Raw genomic sequence first — 16,918 nt, 5'->3', positions numbered from 1 at the left:
AAAGTTACTATTTGCATGTAGTTCATTTGGGTTTGTGCCCCATACAGAACAGGAAAAATAACAGAGTCTCAAGGTACGTCTACACAGCAGTGTTATTTTGGAATAATTGATATTATTCCAAAATAACATGGTCTACATCTAAACAGCAAATCATAATTTCAACATAATGTCAAAATAATGTCAAGCTGGAAGACTTCTTACTCTGACTCCTGTAACCCTAATTTTATGAAGAGTAAGGGAGGTCAGAGGAAGAGTGCTCTTTCTCAGACTTCCTGCTGTGTAGACAGCACCAAAAGACAAAATAAGCGATTTCGACTTAACCTACCCAATTGACATAGCTCAAGTTGCGTAGCTTATTTTGGCTTCAGCCCTGCTGTGTAGATGTGTCCTCAATTAGAAATGTAAAGGGTTTATCAGTTAACTGGTTACCCAGTAAGCATTGTCTTACTGGCATGCTTACTGGGGTAACTGGTTAACTCGCACCCCGCCCAGCCATAGGCAGAAGACTGCTCAAGGCCCTCTGGGACTACACTGCCACCACATATAATTTAATCGGTTAACATTTTAAACAGGATTTTACATCCCTTGTCTCAGTGTCACAGTCACTCATCCTTCACACACCAGATGAACCAAATCTCCACGAAAGAAGAAAAAGTCTTATTGATTTCCACAACAAAACAAAAAGGAGATTTTTGTGAAAATAAAGATATCATCATAACTTGACAGTTGCTGGTAGAGCCATTGTGGCTGCATGTGTATCTGCATTCCAAACAAAATTACATTACTAAAGATACAATGAAAAAACTCTCATGTTTTGAAAACGTGAAGAGTTTGCTTGTCGTGTATCTATCCTGTCGGCAGTTGCTTTCCTCCTAAAAAAGATTCCAGCCGGAGAGAATAACGAACAATACTAGTGACATACTCAGCTTCTAAAAAAGAAATGCATCACCACAAAAAATTAGCATTTCTCCAAGATCTAACTACCTATACTTTTAGGGTGGGATTTCCATGCATGCTCAGCATTGGCCCAGCCCTGTTCGTAAAGTCAATCTGAGGGCTTTAGAAAATCCTGCCCTCTTTTAAATAGAATTTGTAGAGCTATCTGTATTGGCGCCATCTGGTGATTCCCAAATATATAACACTCCATTTTATATAAGAAATTTATCAAGTTTACTTTTAGAGACTTGAATTTTTCTCTCATCAGGTATTTCAGAATATTACTGTTTAACTTCAAGCCACGTTATTCAAATATTCATTTCATAACAAATGTTTCTAAATTTACTCTCCGACAGTAGTACCTCACTGACAGAAGCAGATCAGGAGAACTTATTTAATTAGATTAAAAGATTTTATGACTGGAAGGGGACTGTCAGTTCACACAGTCTGACTTCCTGCACAGTACAGGCCATAGAATTTAATAAAGTTACTCCTATATTGAGCACAATAACTTATGTTTGGATACAGATATATTCTGTAGAAAGGAGCCCAGTCTTGGTCTGATGACTTCAAGAGATGGAGAATCCAACACTTCCCTTGATAGTTTGTTCCAGTCGTTAATCACTCAGATTACTAAAAATGTGTGCCTTATTTGTAGTTGGAATTTTTCTGGCTTTAGCTTCCACTCATTGGTTCTTATTATGCCTTTCTTTCCTAGATTAAATTACTTTTTAGAACCCAAGATTTTCTCCCTGTGAGCTACTTATATACTATAATTCAGTCACCTCTATCTTTTTTTAATATAAACTAAATAGTCTGAGTTTTATGTCATGGTAAGGTATTTTCTTCATTTCTAGAACAATTTTTGTGGCTCTTTTCTGCACTCACATTTTTCAACATTATCTTACAAATGTGGACACCAGAACTGGACATACTATTGGTCTACAGGTAACTACAGGTAAAAATCTCTTCCCTTCTTCTACTCACTAATCTCATCTATTCATTCAGTGAACTATGGATCTTACATCCTTTTCAAAGTCACTGCTTTCCAGGATACATAACCCCATTGTGTAGGTATGGCCTGCACTCTTTGTTCTTAAATGTATGCCCTTGCTTTTCACTGTGTAAAACAGATTTCCTTTAAATGGGACCAATTGGCATAAATCACTCAGTATGGGTGTCTTATTCTTATGGAGTATGTCTACATTGCATTCCTCTTTCAAGAGAGGAATGCAAATGCAGACGAACAAAATTGCAAATGAAGCGTGGATTTGAATTTCCTGTTAGCATAATCACATCCAGGCGCTATTTTGAAATATCCTATTTTGAAAAAAGAAACCCTGTGTAAATGTGGTTATTTTGAAAGAAACCCCTTCTTTCAAAATAACCTTTACTCCTTATAAAATGAAGTTTAAGGGTTATTAAGAAAAAAGGGTTTTCTTTCAAAATAACCGTGTCTACACAGCATTTCTTTTTTTGAAATAGAGTATTTCGAAATAGCGCCCGGACACGATTATCCAAATGAAGCGTGGGAAATTCAAATCCGCACTTCATTTGCAATTTCATTTGTCTGCATTTGCATTCCTCTCTTGAAAGAGGAATGTAATGTAGACATGCCCATAGTTGTCAATCTTTGTGTCATTCACAAACTTTATCAGCAGAGAATTTACATTAACTTCCATATCATTGAGAAAAATATTGAAAAACATTGGGGCTAGTACTATTCCCTGCAGAACCCCACTGGAAATATACCCCTCCCCCACAGTCGATGATGATTGCCCATTGGCAACCACTTTTGAGGATGTTCCAGTTTCCCACTTCTTATTCCTTTAGCATCAGCTTCATTGATACTGATTCATGTACTCAACTCATCCCAAACAAACAACAGTGCATTCATAACTCCCTTCCATACTTGGCAGTCTCTTGTTTAAGTTTTAGCTTCCTCCAATGTCATTTTAATAGTTTTCAATTCTTACTGTTTCCAAATTGCAAACCTGGGGATTCCAATCCAACACCAGCCTTGTTCAGTATTTTTCTCTGTGTGTTGTAGCCATCTCTATTTTCATCCCAGGATATCCTGTCCTCGCCGTTTCTGTTTCATTCTGCTCTGAAGTTCTTTAATTGACATTTATTCTGGCCATTTGATGTTAAGGATTTGTCTAAGGCAGCTGTTTATAAAAACTGAGTATAGATGTTAATGTCTTGGGAAGTTTCCAAGTTTCAGCACCATATAGTAATATAGCTTTATAAGGAAGTTACTTAGGGTGTGTCTACGCTGCAGGGCTTAACTGGAAATGAGCTACGCAAATTCAGCTATGTCAATTGCATATCCAGTGTTGTACTGAGCAGGGCAGGGGGGGACAGTTGCCACAGGTGCCATGCTAGAGGGCGCCAATTTAGCTGCCAGGCCACTTGCTCCCTGCAGACAAGCCGCCAAGGCAGGGCCTGGGTCCGGGAGCTGGCACTGCAAAGGCTTGCCCGGGAGCCCAGTGTCCCTGGCTCAGGAGTTGCTGCCACCCCACCCCACCTGGGCACATAACACTCTCGCTATGCCACTGTGCATATCTTATTTTGAAATGTTTTTTTCAAAATAGGGAGCATCTACACAGCACTTATTTCGAAATAGAGCATTCTTCTTCCAGCTTCCCTTATTCCTCGTACAATGAGGGTTACAGGAGTCCAAGTAGGAAGCCCTCTAGCTCGACAGCATTTTGATACTATTTTGAAATAACTGCCTGCTGTGTAGATGTGGACTAAGTTATTTCGGAATAGCGCTAGTTATTTCGAAATAGTGTTGCAATGTAGATGTATCCTCAGTCAAAGTTTAGTGCTTGGGGCAAGGTTTTGTTTCTCCAGATTGGTTTTAGGTAGGGATGTTAAGTATCAGTTAATTGAATAGTCGATTAACCTAATGATTTCTTAATGGTTACTCAACTATTCTATAGTCCCAGGGGCGGAGCCAGAAGCCAGTGTGATCTGGTCCCACTCCTGAGGACCTCCCTGCCACTCTGCACTGCTGGCTCCATATCAGAGGCAGCAGCCCGGGGTGCCAGGTGGGAGCTGGTCCATGAGGGGATCCAGTTTAAAAACCAGCTCCCCTTGCAGACCGACTTCCTGTCATCGTGCTGCTGCCTCTGATACAAAGGCAGCAGCACAGGGTGGCAGTAGCCCCTTTCCAGGGTGGGTCTGAGCTCCTGGACCTGGTGCGAGCCAGAACTGAGGTGGTCTGCCTGCCTGCCTGGCTCCTAATGTATTTTAAATGCAGAGCCGCAGTGGGGGTAGTTCCCAGACCTGGCACAAGCCGGGACTGAGCCAGGCTGCCTGCCTGCCCAGCTTCTAATGCACTTTAAATGCAAAGCTGCAGCAGGGGTAGGTCCCAGACCCAGCGCAAGCTGGAACTGAGCCATGCTGCTGGCCAGCCTGCTAAAAAATTTACTGGCAAGGTGAATGCATGTAGTCTATAGCATTAACCAATATCGGTTAATCGGTTAATCAACTACACTATTACATTCCTAGTTTTGGGGTTATGAAGGTATGGGCTTGTGCAATTCTGGCTTTCATGTCTTCATCTTTTCTCCTGTTTTGCTTATGATGTTGCCAAGATATATGAAGTGTCAGACCTCTTCTGTGTCAATCCCAGAAAGTCTTATTGGAGTTTCTTGCTGTATGTTGAGTCTCATAATTTTCATTTGCTCAGTGTTGATTTTCAGCCCTATTAACTGTGCATAGGTCTGGAGATCATTTGTTTTAGCTTGTATATCTCTCTGGGTCTTGAACAGCAGGCTGATGTCATCTGCAAAATTGAGATCTTCTAGCCTCTGAGTGAAAATCCATTGTATACCCCTGGTAATCCTTCCCATTACCAATCATTTACTGGTAAGAAGGTTATGGGAGATGTAAGGCATCCTTGTGTGATGCTGACAGTTACTATGATTGGTTTAGTCAATTTGCTGTTATGAATCATTTGGCATGTCACATTTTCATAAAAGCTCTGAATAAGAGTCACCAATTACTGGGGGATTCCACAGTGTCAAAGCAACTTCCATGACATTGTTCTATCTACTGTGGATAGCTCCAAAAGCTTTTTGAAGCAGTGACTGCCAGTCGAGCAAACAGTTCTAAAATGATACATATGGATATTAATTATGTATGCATGATTTCTCCTGTCTGCACACTGCCTGATCTTGCCATCCTCTTCAATCTACTGCTTTCTTTAGTCAGTCTAAGATAATACATGTAAGTATTTTAATTGGGATGGAGAGCAATTGAATGCCCCTACGGATTTTGCACTGAATGAAGTCTTCTTTCTTTTGGCAGCTCCATTATATATGATCCTTTTCCCACTGTTTGGATTTTTTTCTTCTTTCCGTATCTTTTGCAAGATCAAAACATCCACTGTATTCTTCAAATCTGTCTTAAGGCCCTCTGTTGGGATGTTAACCTGGTACCTTACCACTTGTTAACCTATTGACTGCCCTCTCCAACTTTACTTTACTGATAACTAGTGGCTTAACATTCAGTTACTTGATTAAATAACCACCTCCATATATTTAATTGTTCTGATGTCTTTGTCCTCATTATCTCAGACTGGTTGGTTGATGTTTGTTCTTCTGACAATGATCTAATGATGTTATACGGTATCTGCATATCATTTGTGTTGCAGTGATCTATATATCTGTTGCCATTTTGTCTTTAAAGTCTTGTTTGTCTTTCCTGGTGCTATTTTGACCTCATTGTACTTTGTGGCATATTATTCCTGAAGCCACTGTTTCTGTTTTATTGTTCTTGATTGCTTTCGTTTCAGCTTAATTTATGTCTATTTTCTGCCATGTAGTCTCAACCAACCATTAACTGCGGTGTTTCTTCCCCCAATCCCAGCATTTCTTCACAAAGTTTGGTGAAAGCTTCCTTTATTATATATATACACATTTGCCTCCTATTGTTCCATGATCATCAACTTCAAACACCTGGTGTCTATTTGCCAGAGCAATTCTAAACTCTGTCACAATATCCCTCTAAATTATACACTATCGCTGTTTTACAGAAGGGGAGCTAGGGTATAGAGAGATTAAGTAACTCTTCCAAAATCAGACAAGAAGGTGGTGGTAGAGCTGAAAATCCTCAGCTATTCTTTATTGTGCTTTAACCTGGCTGTCCTCTGGGAGATCTATGTCAGAGTTCTGAAGGACATCAAAATACTCCCACACTGTCAACAGTGCTAATAGAATAATTGGCAACTGTGTCTATGGTACGTTTCCTTTCTGCCTACGCTGACGCTCCAGACCATTCATTTAAACTGTGTTTTTTTACATACCTCATTTCCACCATACCACATTTAATCTTCATTTTTGTCAAATGTTAGATAAACTTGAATCTTCTTCCCACTGAGAGTTTTTACCTAACCACTCCAATTATCTCCTTACACTGTACCATACTGCAGTACGTGAACCAGACAATGCTGAAAAACAGATGCTGCTTCTGATTCATCCTTTCCCAGAGAATCAAAACATGAAAATAAGAATTTACAGAAAATTACTATGATCTAAATAATAAATGCCTTCATTTTTCAGAGTACATCACAGCTCCCCAGCACCAAGCACACCTGGTTTTGTTAGCTTGTTTCCTTCCAAATTGTTAAGATGCTCAATTCAAGGGTGTAAGTCATTAAATAATTTTTAAAGTCTTATCTGAAAAGCATCACTAGACAAGACCTCTGAGTGCTTCAAAGATCTTGCTCTATCAAAACAAACAAGTAAGTAAACTCCTGGAAGATATTTTCATCCCTAGCACTGATATGAAAGCTTAGTAAAGGATGAGAGAAAGCTTGTGGGCACAATTCTTTACTTGCTTGAACTACCATAGACAGCTGGCCTAAACTTGATCAGACCAAATCAATTCAAAGGCAGTGACTGACTTGTCAGAACAAAATGGAAAGCCTTTTGTTTCTGTAGAATCCAAGTCTTATCAGCTCATTCTATCACTCATGCTTCTTCAGTCCACTTGCAAATCCTCCTGGATTTATTGCAGATGTATCAAGCTTGCTGGAAACAATGGTACAAGCGAAGAGGCTAGTCTGCTATCGACTCCAAGCTGTGGATAATACCAATGGGAAATTATTCGCACAAAAGGTGCGCTGGGGTGACAAATGAAGAGAGCGCTTTGGCCCACTGAAGATGCCAGCAGCTTGGACAAAGCTAACACCCTATTACCAAACAGCTAGTTTTATCTGATTACAGTCTCAACGCTTGATGGCTTCTTCACCCTCCCCAATTCCAATACCCTCCCCTGCCCACACACATTAGTGCTTAAAGGACACAGGTGGTCATCGGAAGAACCACCACATTAAAAAAAAACACAAAGCAATTTCTCTCCAGCAAATTGATCATTGAGATAATGTGAGGGAAAAGAGCACAGAGACATGATTTACATTTATCACATTCTCATGTACTGTTGAGATTACCAGGGTTTCCCCCCGCCTCATTTTCTTACATTTAGGAGATTAGCTTTTTTCCCTTTTCCTCTGGGCCATCCTTCCATTTTTACATGATAGATCACAGACAACTGATACGGAAAAAGATCTATTGGGTCATCTAGTACATTCTGCAAGTGAAGATGACAAAGCCTAGATCACAGCATGGATTGCTGTGGCCAGGTCTGCATCTGAGACACAAGTGGGCACTCTCTCATTTACTAGCCTAAGTAATAGGAACATGTTTTTGGCCACTGCTACTAGAAGAGTCAACGGTACCTCAAGCTTGTTCACGGCCAAATAACTGTCAAAAAGAAAAACTAATGAAATCCAGATGAGAGAAATCCACCTTGGATTTCAAAGTATCATTTACTTTGACACACAATTTACTCTTTCTAATGAGACACATGGACCTGCTACCTCCTGCTCCACTCATTCACCAGGGAGAGGGCAGAATAGGAGGAGGGAGAAGGTTAACATTTTGTGGCTATGCTTGGAGTTTTTCCTTCTAGGCTAGGAAGTAAGAATGTAGTTTTCTGGAGGGAGTAGAAAACAAGGGAGGATTTTTCTGTGTGTTTCACTCCAACTTTTGAAATCTCCTTTCACTCACATTGCCCAGGCTTTTTCTCCTGTTTCTCAAGGGGACTGAAAGACCTAGGTACTAGAGAGAGGAGGGCTTTACACAAAGCTTAGCTTTACAGAGAGAGCTACCAACTCCCTTTCTTTAAGGCAAAGGTGGGGAATAATTTTTGCAGGAGGGGCCACCCCATGAATTTTGGTAAGTTGTCACAGACTGCAATTACCTCATCGTCTATTATAAAAAAGACCCCATTATGTTCTTTACAAAAAAAAGTAATTACACTTACTAAAAATTAATGGAGTAAATGATTACCCAAAGCTTATCTTAATTGACAAAGTGGGTCTTTGCCCATGAAAGCTTATGTTCCAATAAATCTGTTAGTCTATAAGGTGCCACAGGACTCCTCGTCGCACTTACAACTTAGGTTCATTATTACAATTATGTGTAAAAGAAGACATGAAACTCATTCAGTGTGAAGAAGAAAATCTCTGATGGGCATAAAACATGGAGGAAGACTTGCTGGGCCCCTGGGCTGGGGAGGAGGGTTGGTTCTGGGACCCCAGAAAGGACACAGTCTCAGGTGGAAGGGATGGGTAACCCTTCAACACCGCCCAGCCCACACAGCTGGGGGCTCCTTTGGTGAGTCAAAGGATCCAGGACTCTGGTTACTGCTAAATAGTTTCCTCAATTGCTACGAATCATGGTGAGCTGGACAGAAATGTCAGACAGATCCAGCCTATGTGCTGTATTTTGTCCACCCCTTCTCTACGAGTATATCTACACTGCAGATAGGAGTGCATTTCCCAGCATGGCTATCCAGACATGCACTAACTCTCCTCTAGCTAATGCCCTAAAGAGAGCAGTGTAGCCATTGATGGCAGCTCAGGCTAGGTGCATGAGTATAAACCCTTCTGGAACCTCTGCTATGTCCAGTGCAGTAACTTAAGTGGAGTGGAGCTAGTACATGTCTGTCTACATGTTGGGTAGGTCACTCCCAGCTGCACTGTAGGCAGACTCAAAGAGCAGGATGCTAGCTGGATGCATCCAGCCCCTTACCTAGGGTTAATTAGACAGCTGCTCTAGCCATTGGTTTATGAAGAATGAGGCAGCACCATCCAGTCTCTGGGGTTGGAGCTAGGATGAGATACGCCCTCCCTCCCAGAGAGAAAAGAGGAGGCTGGTTAAATGACAATATCTGAGTTGATACCTGTGAATGTGCTGCCCCAAACTGAACTGTCTTCAGTTCTGCACAGGCTGGGATTTACTCTCTGTTTAAGGGTGAGACCTGCAGGTAACCATGCAGAACTAATAGGTGTCCCACACTGAAGTTATTGTTGTAACTCACGTGCAATGTCTTACACAATGGGGATTAATAAATAAATAGAAATACACATCTACGCTCTACAGAAAGAATTGGCATCATTTTCCATTTCATTTGGGGATCTTCTTAGGTAGTTTAGTTCATAAAGCACAATCTAATGTTTGACATTTTAAGAGTTCCTCTGTTTTTCAAGAGAAAACTTGCCATCTTTTAATATCATAAGGCTTGGGTTTTTTTAAACAAACCAAGAAGAAAAACATTTTATGAACATTCTTGTGTTTGTTCTTAGTCCCTGTTGCTCACTTTATCATAAACAGATGGTGTTTGCTGAATTTTGTTTGTTCCAAAAATAAGCAACATCCAACTGCTAGCTACGGAAGTGTGAAAAAGGCCTGATGTGTGAACAAACTTTCTCCCTTCTAATTTCCCTCCTTATTCTAACATAGAAAGAGTGTGACTCTTTCTGTATGCATAAAATGTGACTGACTGCAATTCATGAAGCCCTTTCCAGCACCTAACATTTGTGCACATCACTTTAAAACAGGTCATGTCAAACAATAAGTGTTGATAAAACTTAACCAGAGGGTACCCCGATAGTCTTTCTAATGAGGATTATCAACCAAATGTTTAAACTGATGTAACCTACAGATGAGTGAAAACACCTGCTTTGAGACCTCCCTGAATTCCTGGATTGGAACTGTACTGCTAATGAATTCACAGCTTGTAACTGCTGTATGATGTAGATATAGAAGACCTCTAAGAAGATGGCATTCTCTCTCTCATGGAATCACAGATGATTAGGTTTGAAAGAGATCTCAGGAGGTCATCTAGTGCAACAACCTGCACAAATCAGGATCAGCCCCAATTAAATCATTCCAGCCAGGGCTTTCTCAAGCCTAGCCTTAAACACCTCTAAGGGTGGAGATTCCACCACCTCCCTAGGTAACCAATTCCAGTGCTTCACTGCCCTCCTAGTGAAACAGTTTTTCTTAATATCAAACCTAGACTTCCCCCTTCACAACTTGAGACCTTTGTTTCTCGTTCTGTCACTTGCCACCACTGAGAATAGCCTGACTCCATCCTCTTTAGAACCCCACTTCAGGTATTATTTGAAGGTTGCTATCAACCCCTCCCCCTTTCTTCTCTTCTGAGGACTGAATTAGACTAATTCTTTCAGCCTTTCCTCTTAAGTTATATGTCCCAACTCTCTAATCACTTTTTTGCCCTCCACTAGACTCTCCAAATTGTCCACATCCCTTTTATAATGGGAAGCCTAAAATTGGATATGATACTCCAGATGTGGCCTCACCAGTGCCGAATAGAGGGGAATAATCACTTCCCTCAATCTCTGTCAATGCTCCTATTAATGCAGCCCAATATGCTATTAGCCTTCTTGGCTACAAGGGCACACTGTTGACTCATATCCAGCTTCTTATCCATTGTTATCCCCAGGTCCATTTCTGCAGAACTGCTGCTTAGCTAGTCAGTCCACATCCTGTAGCAGTGCATGGGATTTTTTCCTTCCTAAGTGTAGGACTCTGCACTTGTGCTTGTTGAACCTCATCAGATTTGTTTTGGTTCAATCCTCCAATTTGTCTAGATCACTTTGGACCCTATCTCTACCCTCTAGCATATCTACTCTTCCCCCAAGTTTAGTGTCATCTGCCAATTTACTAAGGATGCAATCCAACCCATTATCCAGACCATTAATGAAGATATTGAACAAAACTGGCCCCAGAACTGACCCCCTGGAATACTCTGCTTGATACCGGCTGCCAACTAGACAGCTGATCACTACCCATTGAGCTCAATGATCTAGCCAGCTTGCTAGCCACCTCAGAGTCCATTCTTCCGGGCCATACTTTAACTTGCTGACAGGAATACTGTGGGAGACCATATCAAAAGCTTTGCTAAGGTCAAGGAATACCACATCCAGCACTTTCCCATAACCACAAAGCCAGTTATCTCATCATAGGAGGCAATCAGGTTGGTCAAGCAGGACTTGCCCTTGGTGAATCCATGTTGACTGTTCCTGATTATTTTCCCCACTTCCAAGTGTTCCAAAAATGATTCCATGAGGACCTGCTCCATGATTTTTCCAGGAACTGAAGTTAGGCTGTAGTTCCCCAGATCCTCCTTCTTCCCCTTTTTGAAGATGAGCACTACATTTGCCATTTTTCAATTGTCCTGGACCTCCTCCTGATTGCAAAGAGTTTTCAGAGGTAATGGCCAGTGGCTCTGCCATCACATCAACCAACTCTCTCAGCACCCTTGGATGCATTAGATCTGGCCCCATGGACTTGTGCATTTCCTGCTTTTCTGAATAGTCCGTAAGCTGTTCTTTCCTTACTAAGGGCTGCTCCTCTCCAAACTGTGCTCCCCCGTGCAGCTGTCTGGAAGGTGAATTTGTCTGTGAAGACTGAGGCAAAAAAGCATCGAGTACTCCAGCTTTTCCCACCTCATTTGTCACTAGGTTGCCTTCCCCACTTAGTAAAGGTCCTACACTTTCCACAACCTTCTTCTTGATGCTAACACACCTGTAGAAACCCTTCTTTTTTCATATCTCTTCCATGTAAGGTTTGGTGACCTAGATTCCCAGGCCTGGAGTTCCATAACTGCATGGCGTTTAGTGCCTCCTGTAAGCAGTTGAGCATCTTGTGTAAACTAAGGAAAAAAAGAAACTTTTCTTTCAGCATTGCTGAACTCAGCTGAAAACCTCCCTGAGTGGTTATATTAAACCCAGTTTAACACCTTTAGCTCAATTTCAGTAGGTCAGATTATACCTGTCCCTCCCTCAGGGTAAGGCATAAACTAGAGTACAATGACAGTGTCTTGATTTGAATTTAGAATAGATTAAATCATCTAGCAAGAAACCTTTAAATCTAGTCTCATCTACGTAAGCCCTAGTGACTGCCCTGGGAGTTGAGGACAGAAGACGATTAGCAGGACCTTTGTCCTGATGTGCCAGTCCCTGCATAAATAAAGGAACATATATATATATATATATATATATATATATATATATATATATATATATATGTTCACACACACACACCATACCACCACTATCCTTGCAAGGTGCTCTATTATGTTTTTAAGCTACTCCCAGTTTGCTTAGCATTTATCAAAAAAAGTCTAATTACACTTGTCGCTTAATGCAAATTGCTGGATAAATAAACATAGAAATAGGAGCTTAGTGACTGTTAGGTTTTCTTTAAAATTCTGTCTAAAGGTTCATTATACTACATACAAAAGAGAAGGGAACTTTCTTACAATGTGCTTATTAAAGGCACATTTTCTACAGAAATGATCATAGTGGGGTTGTATAATGGCACATAATTTGCTTTGTTGGCATTTCTAGCACGAAGTTTCCAGACAGCAGACACGAATGGTGAAAGAGGCTGAGGGGATGCTATTTGTGCTGTGAGAGGTTCCTACAATTATTTTACAGGGGGTGGATTCTTTACCCAACAAGGGGAGCATATCACAGCTTAGCAGAATATACATATTTTACCAGAAAAAAAATGTAGCACTGTACAGTAGTCAATAAAACAATGTTACTTGGTCCCGTACATACATTCTATAAATTGTGGAGCACCACGACTTCCCATGGATTCAAAACTTTGAAGGAGACGTTGTTAATTTGCCTGAGCACAATGGAGTAAAGACTAAAGGTATGTTCTACTCTACAGCAGCTATAAGTCAGGCCTTAAGGGGTACTGAAGCTGGGTCCACAGGAGTCCTGGGAGTCATCACATCCCAGTCCTTCACTCAGCAGATGGGATGGGGTCCATAAAGCCCAGCAGGATCCCCAAACTTATGCTTTCATTGGGAGAGTTCCAAGGCTCCTAATTGAGCTGCAGCCCCTATTTAAGCCAGAAGAGGAATTGGGAAGTTGTCCATACAACTGGGCTCCACGTTGCCACAGACTGCTTGTCTGGTATTTACCTGTATGTATGATCCTGACCTCCTGGGAGCCTGACTTGGCCTGGTTCCTGGTAACTAACTCTTGATCCTTGCCCTCTAGTTTATCTCTTGAGTCTGTTTTCCTGGCTTTCCAACCCAGCCTAATTCCTGGTCATTGGGTGCTGGGCCCAGGACTCTCAGCCCACACCTGACATTACCCCCTAGGTCAGGCCACCCACACACCAGTCCTGTCTGGTGCAGCACCATAACATAAGCAGTTCTTTCATTGATCAAAGGGGGGTTTCCCAGCCATGTAGTTAATCCACTCCTCCAGCTAGGTCAGTGGTTGACTCTTTCTGTCCACTTAGCCACATCTACACCGGGGGGTTAGGTCAACCTAGCTAAGACACACAAAGTGCAAAAGTGTTCATACCCCTAAGCAATGTAGCTAATTCAATCTAAACTTTAAATATAGACCAAGCCTAAGAACACACCTTAGCATTTTGCTCAGTGCTATTGTAATGTAATAAGTTAAAGGGAACAATTACAAAACTGGGTATATTCAATGGCATCAAACTAACCTTGCCCCTAAACATAGTAAGTGTGAACATGGGCCTGGCTGTGGCCCCGTTCAAATTACTTTTAGTATCCAAACTGAGCCAGAAGATATTGTCTCTGTGCATGGTGCCAAACCAGTCCAAGGCTGAGCTCTGCATTACCTTCTGACTGTCATTCTGAGAGTGGGAGTCTAGCTAATGATGACATCACTTCAGGGGTCTGTTTGGTTAAGAACACTTCTTTCAATTTGGCTGTAGCCAGGTTCTAGGTGTGTGGGTGGGTCAGGGCATTAACGAATGAACATACAAGAGGGTTTTGTTCCTCCTCTTTGTGCTCTCAAGAGACTTTTACTTGCTAGGGCTGATGGCTGTTTTAACCTTGTCAGTCCATTCCCAGGAGCTGTGTAGTATCCTGTGCTGCTTTTGGAAATTTTGTTGTTATCTTGAAAGGGCAATTATGAGGGAAGTGGGGATTAAGCCCATTATGCATTGTTTGGACAACTTTCTTTTCACGGGGGGTTGTGACTTAGACACTTGCCAGCACATTTCAGCCTCTTTTCAGGAAATGGCAGCAAACCAAGGAGTGTTGCTGGCTGAGGACCTGGCATCTGTGCTGACTCCCACATTGTGGAGCTGGATATTTTAGCAGGAGAACCAAAAATAGCTGAAGCAGAAGTGTCATCCCTTGGTCACTGGAACAATCGATACCGGGAGCATCCAAAGCCACGTACTTTCAGCTACTGCTACGTGTGAAGAGAACAACCCTGAGCTCTTTATTAAAATAATAAAAGGTGACTTCCTAGCACTGGAATAATTTCTAAGAGCTTTGCAGAACCTATGATGGTGACTTTAAGGCCAATGACCTCTATGATTACGTAAATAATGGCTAGGGCTTTCTCTGGTATTTTACCTGTACTTATGATCCTGACCTCCTAGGAACCTAACTCAGCCTAATTCTGACTCTTGATCAGTAATGCATGTCGAACAATCTTTCCGGGCCAAGCATTTCTAATGTGACTGTTTAAATTGCATAAGCAAAATGTATGCATGTATCCATTGATTGTACAGAGCCCATATCTGGGTAATTGCACATGGACAAATAGGCAGGTATGCCATTCAGCTGGTTTCCATGCACAAATATGGGACTTGTGTACTATGGATAAATGCAGAGATTTCACATTTACATGTACAACTGTGGATTCTGTGTGTGCTATGGATAAATGAAGAATTTTAACCAGGGCAACTCAGGCTGGTAGTACTGAAAATATGGCCCGTTGTGTTTCTGCTACTAAGAATGGTACATATCCCTTTGCAAAGGAAAGAAACATTAAAAGAACATTCTTGTCCATCTCCATAACAGCAGGGTTAACACTTATTTTAGAGTAGTGCTAATGCCTGAACTATAGCAATATACGAAAAGTGTGGCTGCACTGGGTTCACAATGTGCTTTGGAAGCAAAAATTATGGAAAGCTATTATTCTGTCTCCCTTTTGACCTCAGTGCTTTTACTGAGGACTGGTATACACGCTCGTGGGCCATTGATCTAAGTTATGCAACTTCTTCTATGTGACGAATGAAGCTAAAATTGATACATTCAGATCAACCACCACTGGATCAATCAGTGTGGGACATGCTCTGAGTAAACAACTTCAAACAAACTCGAACATAAGAACTCACAATCTTCAAAGTTGTAGATAGACTTCATGTCAGGTGCTCGCAGTGCAGGAACCTGAGTCTCATGGAGTTTTGAATAAATACGTAGCACTTGAGCTTGTCTTTCCTCATCTTGTAGTTGTCGCTCCATGCCCTGCAGAATGGTGTGGTCCAGTGTGGGAGGTCTTCCTCTATTTGGCTGACTAGGTCGTCTGGATTTTCCAATGCTATCCACATCCTTATGTGAATCTTCAACTGGTTCTTTCAGTACTGGAAGATATTTAACATAAACCTCACATGAAGGTAACAGAAATAAGCAGTGTTCTGAATAGAAAAAACATCTGAGGGACATGTGCATCTCTTTTGGCCATTTCCCAGCACATTTCTGAGAGGAAATATGACCTAAAATGTTCAAATCACATGATTTGGAGTCAGCTATGCCATCAATTTGCTAGGTAAACTTGGGGAAATTACAACCTTTCTCTGACTCCGGGTGGGAGAGGAATACCTCCTTCATAAACTGATGTGAGGCTTAAGAAGTTAATGTTTGTAAAACACTTAGAAATCCCTCAGAGCATACTATAGACATGCAAAGGGAACTTAGAGAGAAAATCAGACCTTATGGATGCATGCTGTCGTGGAACATTATACAAGCTCACACAAACACAGCACTCTGTATGAATCACCAAACTCTCAAGAATAAGTGTTAATACAGGTATCGATGGCTACACATTTTGCTCCTACTCCATTTTACCCTTACTGATACTCTGTTATGGTGGTGAAAACAGGTGAAACTTCAAAATCTGATTTACCAAATAACAGTAACAGTTGATGCATGCCTAACCCATTTCTGCTTTTGCTTTTATAAAACAAAACAAAATAAAATAACTTCACCTTAAGGGTATGTCTAGACTACATCCCTCTGTCACCAGAGGGATGTAAATTAGACTTACCAAAATTGCTAATGAAGCAGGGATTTAAATCTCCCGCACTTCATTAGCATAAAAATGGCCGCCGCTTTTTGTCGCCACGGAGCTTTGGCAACGAAAAATGGCAGTCTAGCCACGGATCTATTGCTCACTAAAGCCTTTGGCGACAGATCCCTTATGCCTCGTAAAACGAGTGGATATGGTGAGGTAGGTTTGGTTCCAGCAGGAACTTAGTTAAATGAAGAGGAGACCAATAAGTATAATGGCAGCTCAGAATGACAAAAGAGTTGGTAACACTATGGAGCCCACAATGAACTGTGGAGTGCCATGATGCCTGGAAGGAAGGAAGGAAGGAAGGAAGGAAGGAAGGAAGGAAGGAAGGAAGGAAGGAAGGACTATAAAATCATGACTAGTGTGGAGAAAGTAAATAAAGAAAAAGTATTTACTTATTCCCATAACACAAGAACTTGGGGTCACTAAATGAAATTAGTAGGTAACAGATTTAAAACAAATAAAAGGAAGTACTTCTTCATGCAACACACAGTCAACCTGTGGAACTCCTTGCCA

At 41.3% G+C, this 16,918-nt stretch overlaps 1 protein-coding gene across 1 annotated transcript in view; it reads right to left on the bottom strand.

The window, feature by feature from the left end:
- Window positions 1–16,918, bottom strand: part of C1H12orf42 (chromosome 1 C12orf42 homolog) — a 237,713-nt gene that overhangs the window by 60,294 nt on the left and 160,501 nt on the right. Inside the window, exon 11 of the mRNA XM_075938918.1 lies at window positions 15,447–15,692. Within this exon, the coding sequence (XP_075795033.1) occupies window positions 15,447–15,692 (246 nt within the window). The remainder of the gene's footprint in view (window positions 1–15,446; window positions 15,693–16,918) is intronic.

The sequence above is a fragment of the Pelodiscus sinensis genome, chromosome 1, assembly GCF_049634645.1.
Source record: "Pelodiscus sinensis isolate JC-2024 chromosome 1, ASM4963464v1, whole genome shotgun sequence".
Classification (NCBI taxonomy): Eukaryota; Metazoa; Chordata; order Testudines; family Trionychidae; genus Pelodiscus; species Pelodiscus sinensis.
The sequence above is the reverse complement of the archived record's forward strand: the minus strand, read 5'-3'. Positions and strand labels throughout refer to the sequence as shown.